This window comes from Notothenia coriiceps, unplaced genomic scaffold, assembly GCF_000735185.1.
Source record: "Notothenia coriiceps isolate Sejong01 unplaced genomic scaffold, NC01 NC01_scaffold00019799, whole genome shotgun sequence".
Lineage (NCBI taxonomy): Eukaryota > Metazoa > Chordata > Actinopteri > Perciformes > Nototheniidae > Notothenia > Notothenia coriiceps.
Genome location: NW_011352500.1, coordinates 907,538 through 913,207, shown reverse-complemented (window position 1 = coordinate 913,207; position 5,670 = coordinate 907,538). Strand labels below are relative to the sequence as shown.

At 40.2% G+C, this 5,670-nt stretch overlaps 1 protein-coding gene across 1 annotated transcript in view; it reads left to right on the top strand.

Moving 5' to 3' along the window:
• LOC104952331 (uncharacterized) overlaps positions 1 to 5,670 on the top strand; it is a 43,639-nt gene that overhangs the window by 6,826 nt on the left and 31,143 nt on the right. Inside the window, exons 2-5 of the mRNA XM_010779143.1 lie at positions 1,145 to 1,347; positions 1,808 to 1,974; positions 3,727 to 3,861; positions 4,460 to 4,548. Of these exons, the coding sequence (XP_010777445.1) occupies positions 1,145 to 1,347; positions 1,808 to 1,974; positions 3,727 to 3,861; positions 4,460 to 4,548 (594 nt within the window). The remainder of the gene's footprint in view (positions 1 to 1,144; positions 1,348 to 1,807; positions 1,975 to 3,726; positions 3,862 to 4,459; positions 4,549 to 5,670) is intronic.

The following is a 5,670-nucleotide window of genomic DNA, read 5'->3' as shown; positions in this document are numbered from 1 at the left end:
TAGTGAAAACCACCCTTGGATGATGGGTTAGTAGATTAAAAGCTTTAGGAATCCAAAGTACAACATATAATAAGTACCCCGTATCAAGATTGATGCAAAACAAGTGACATTTGACCTTTTTAGAGAGATTTTGCAAGAAAAAAACACTTCTGTGGTCATTTGGGAGGATTTTCCATATCTCTGGCCCCCCTTGGTCGATTTTGATCTCTTTCTAACCGTCAGAGCCAATGGAATCGAGGGGAACTCCCACATACACACACACATTACAAAATAAGGAGTGAGAGTGACGCATAGCCAAAACCGGAAGCTGCGATAACTCTGGTAGCTACCATTAGCAGCTAACTTTTACTCTCCGATTTTTACATAAAAATGGAATTATGGATTATAAATACTTTTTTCAAATCCACAGAAACATTATCAACCTATGGATTAACCGATTCAGCCGCGTTTTTTCTCGTTTTAATGCCATTGAACACGTCTTTTGATCAGATTGACAGCTACGGTGAGACGATCTCCCGTAAAAGCTCCGTAAAGGTACGTGTTGTGATGTCTGTGTTTGCTTCCCCTGTCGCGAGTTTGGATCGCTCAGTGATGATTCTATGCCTATATAATCTTTGGAATCTCAGTTTTAATTGGATATCTTGTATGTGCAGTTACGATAAGTAATAAGGGTATCTTTATCTTGAGTTCTGTGCCAAAGTGCGTTAGCATTTTTCGCTCAGGGGTCATTTAGATGCTTCTTATGAGACTTGTGTTTTGTTTTGGTAAAAATGGTTTGTATCGTCAGTTAGCTGAGATTCTTCCTGTTAATCTGGTATAATACATTAATAGGTTCTTAAATATTAAGATGCCCTGAGACACAGTGTCTAAAAAAAAAAAAAAGACCCGCCGAAGGGGTCTTTGGGGCTTAACAGGATACCATTTTTAGAAAAATATTCAATCAATGTTGTAAAATATTGACCAAATTATTCAGATTTTAACACTTTTTTGTGCTCTCATAACATACTGGACTTACATTTAAAATGTTTATTTTACTAAATCAAACTTAAAAATGGCTTTATTTAGTTGGTAATCGGATTCTAATGTTTGTTTATTTTCATTTTTAAATCTGGCTTGATCTTCTCTGTGTGTCTGTGTGTTCCAGAAGGAAACATCAGGTGGGGTGTGTGTGCCGCTGCTGTGCCCCCCGCACTGTGACGCTGCGTTGCCCGAGGAGACGGTGAGGTATCTGCGGAGGGTGAAGATCTCTCAGAGCTCGCTGGTGTGGAGGGAGGATGTAGACCTCGTAAAGCTCCATCACACCGGAAAACTCTCACTCACACTGCTGCGAGATGGACTGCTAGATAGGTAAACACACATTTATATATGCACACACATTGCGTCAAAACACACACACCAGGTCGGTTTTACTTCAACTGATCTTTAACTGCTTTAAAGATGAGACTCTCGGGGAGTCGTTAAAATCTTAGCTGAAAGAGGGTTTAGTTAATTAAAATGAGGTTTATGTATCAATGGAGCAACACTTATTAACGTGTGTACTGGTGAAGCTGAAGCACACACACATATACACACACACATACCCATTTAGCTCACAAACATATCCGGACACAGGGGGTTCTGGCTCAGAAGACTGTATTTGTTGATGGAAAAATAAAACGGAGAATGTGTTGGAGTGCATTTCAGGCCTGCGTGTGTTCATCACTCATGACCCAAAGGGGAGTTTTATTTATGCAAATGCCTCACAATCATGGCTCCTTCCCCTGCGGCCATGCACATCCCCTTCACCCCCATGTTCTCACTCTTCCAGCTCTGAGTACCACACCTTGGAGTCCAGCATCCTGCGAGTGGTCCATCATGGCGGGCAGCAGGACGCAGGGGATGATCGGGCATCGTCCGCGGTGTCGACAGTCGCCGGGGAGATTCTTCAAGAGGCATCAGAGCACATCGGAGCAGCGCTGGGGGAGACTCTCGGAGGTGAGGGAGGCGCAGGCGCCCCCCAGGGGGAGTAATGGGGCGATGAAGGAGGACACACACAAATCCCCTGACATGACTCGCTTAACACCCACCAGGAGAGATGGAGAAAGAGAGAGATGAGGGGTGGTGAGTGTGAGTAAGGAAGAGTGCCCAAAGACACACAGACACAGTCCCGTAATGTGACTCTTTTTTTATTCAGGTTAGTTTAGTCTGTTGCGTTGTTTCTGTTTTATCAGGCAGTCACATTTTTTACAATTAAGAAAGAAAAGTTGTTGCAGGAAATCAAAGAGAAATCAATGAATGTTTGAAACGAATAGGAAGCCAATTAAAAAACTGTAGACAGAGAGGAGGTGAGAACAACGTATGAGAGTCTTGCAATGTAGTACATAGAGTGTCTCTGTGTGGGCTTGGGTACAATGATATTAACAAGTAACAATATAGGTACTAGTTTACTGCATCGTATCATATCAGTTTAACCAGTTAGAGCTGCTTTCAAATACTTGTGAGGGATTTGGCAGAACGGAGACAGGGAGGGTAGTACCTTTTGGTGTGTGTGTGTGTGTGTGTGTGTGTGTGTGTGTGTGTGTGTGTGTGTGTGTGTGTGTGTGTGTGTGTGTGTGTGTGTGTGTGTGTGTGTGTGGTTAAGTCAGTACAGCCTGCCAAGCATGTACTCACGTTGTCAGTGTTAAGCAGCTGTGTAAAGGTCGGTCAGGAGACATGACTGATCCTTGTTCAATAACGCTCTGCTGCTTCTCTTCTCTGCCGGATATCACGATTATTTACAGAAAGATGGACAGGCTAAGGTGGATAAAGTGAAGGGAAAAGAGCTAGGTTAAGTTCAGGGAAACAGATATGTAGAGTTATGTGTGTAGTTTAGTTCTTGTATGTCTCTCTGAGAGCTCTTTGGACATGCATTTACAGGCTCATTGATTCCTAAAGAGGCAGTGGCTCAGCTTTATTCCTGATTCTTATAAACGTCTTCTTAAGAAAGATGTTACCAGAGGGACATGTAATAGTTTTTATTGGTTCATAAATAGAACTGACGGTTAACAAGCAACTTTCTTCATTCTCTTACTGTAATAGTACAGTAAATGTTAATGTATAATTGTACTGCAGCTTTTTCTATACACTGCATATTTGGGATTTTTCTTGATTAAAATGATTAAAACCAATTGGAAATATGTAGTGTTGCATGCAAAGCACAACATATTTTAAACCAGAAATAGTACAAAGAAATATTTCAAAAAGATTGCTGTTGCCATTCATAAAATGCAGAATACTAATACTTACTAGCGTGGCACCTCAGTGATAGCCCTGTGCACATACAGTACAAGAACAACCTTACCTTGGAGTTTTGAGATGACACATTTTGGTCAGAAGTTTTCTCCCTGGTCATGGTGGCTTGAGTGTGGTTGAAAGATTACATTGTCAATCTGTCATAGTTTATTAAATCCTCTACAAAAGGTTAAAAGGGCATTCAGTAATCCATGACTTTTATCGATTCAGTATTATCAATCAAGGATTTGCTTTTACCAATCTCTTGAACATCAACATGAAAGTGCTGGTAAGTTGCCTTACAGTAGAAGTTCAGACAAGTTTCTGAAAGGCAGAAATGCATCATGAACCCGATAACTTCTATTGATCATCATCACTCACGCTGTTATTGAGCCATGATTTAATATACATGAAGTCCTGGACTAAATGTGCATCCTGGACTCACCCACATTTGTTTGTGTGTTTGTGTGTCTACAGAGGCCTTACAGCTGCAACGTGAAGCTTTGTGGATCAAACATGGCCGTCGTTCAGCTCAACTAGAGGAGCTCATGAGATCCTGGGAGCAATGGAGTGATGTCACTGCCGCTCAACATGATGTGGCAAAGCTGCAAGGTGCATATTTGAACACACAGAGCTGTTTAGGCTTTAATTGTAACAGAAGAGTTATACATAGGAGAAAGAGAGATGGGGCTTGCAACTGATCTCTCTTGCATTTTGGGACTGTGTCTTAACTTGTGATATCCAGTCCTTCATGCAACTCAATAATTAAAAATAAAAATGGTAAATTTCTCTATCATCCTTGTCATCATAGCCAGAGACAGGTGAAGGATAGGCCTTTTTAAAACACCTTTTAAATATTTATTAAAGAGCTTTTTTTACAGCAGATATTTTGAGTTGTCATAATAAGCATTAAACTAATTATGGCCCCTTCACTTGTAATGCCAACTGTCCTGAATTTGATTCCAAGTTCATTATTATCCAAAATGTTGAAAATGTGGGATAATCTATTCATCTATCTATCTATCTATCTAATCATAACATTTAGTTTGATGGCACATTTTCCAAGTATTTCAACAACCTTTCAATTACTTCTCACATCTGGAGAGGGCATTCATGCTTGTGTTTTTTTCTGTCTGTTGTGAACTTGTTTTGTATTTTTTGTGTGTGTTTTATATAACTGTCAGTCTATTTGTGTGCTGACTGGATGTAGACTTGGAGCATCTGCTGACTCTGGATCTGAAGGAGTTTTCTGATGGAGAGATGACCATAGCACTCACTTCAGTGACCACAGATAAGGAGGTACGTTTTTATTGTAAAACTGAAAACATGTTGGATTCCAAATCAAAACATCAATATAAACCAATTAACAGACAATATTATGGATAATCTTTCTTTTGAAGCATGGTAAAAATTGGAATGTTGAGGGTAGTTCAATACTGGCCTCCTTTAATTAAGGGAATAAAGAACCCTGCTCTGCAAGACAGAAATCCCAATAAAGATGAAGTTATCTGAAGCTGAGTCAAACATGTTAACTGCGAGAGTATTAGTTTAAATAACCATTTCATGTCAATAACATATAAAGACAATTTAGAACTCCATTAAATACATTTAAAATGTGTCCATTTCACGCCATGATTACATGGAGGCTCTTCTAAGTATATATCTTATGTGATAATAGGCTTGTGTGCAGACATATAAATATTTGCTAATTAACACCCTTATTACTTACATGAATGGCCTCATTACCCTGACTGGTTCTTTTTAATATATCATGGTGATTAAAGTTGGATATAATGTAGTCCACTTCCCTCTGTTCGTTGTTTTTAAAACATGATAGCTTGCATAGTCTTTTGAAACAGAGAAGTGTGAGAAACATGTAGACATGTTGCCAAAAGTAATGTATAAATGAATAGACAATGTCTCCTTAAAAAAAAAAAAAGTTACTTTTGATGGCTTTTTTGTTTTGGATACATCACTCTAGCGCTGTTGCATTTTTGGGAAATATTGTTATGCATGTAGAGGAGCCCCTCTGATGTAATGATGTTCTGCATTTGGATGAGATGCAGATGCATCCTGAGCCTCACACACAACCAGGTATCACCTGGCTCCCCACTGATATACTAGAGTCCAACACACACACACACACACACACACACACACACACACACACACACACACACACACACACACACACACACACACACACACACACAACACACACACACACACACGCACACTGAAACACACATATTTTAATACACAATTGTAGGATGATTGTGTTCACTTTCATCTTTCTATCTCTGTTGTTCTATTGTTCTTCCTCTTCATATTTGCATTCACACACGCGCGCGCGCACACACACGCGCGCACGCACGCACGCACGCACGCACGCACGCACGCACGCACGCACGCACGCACGCA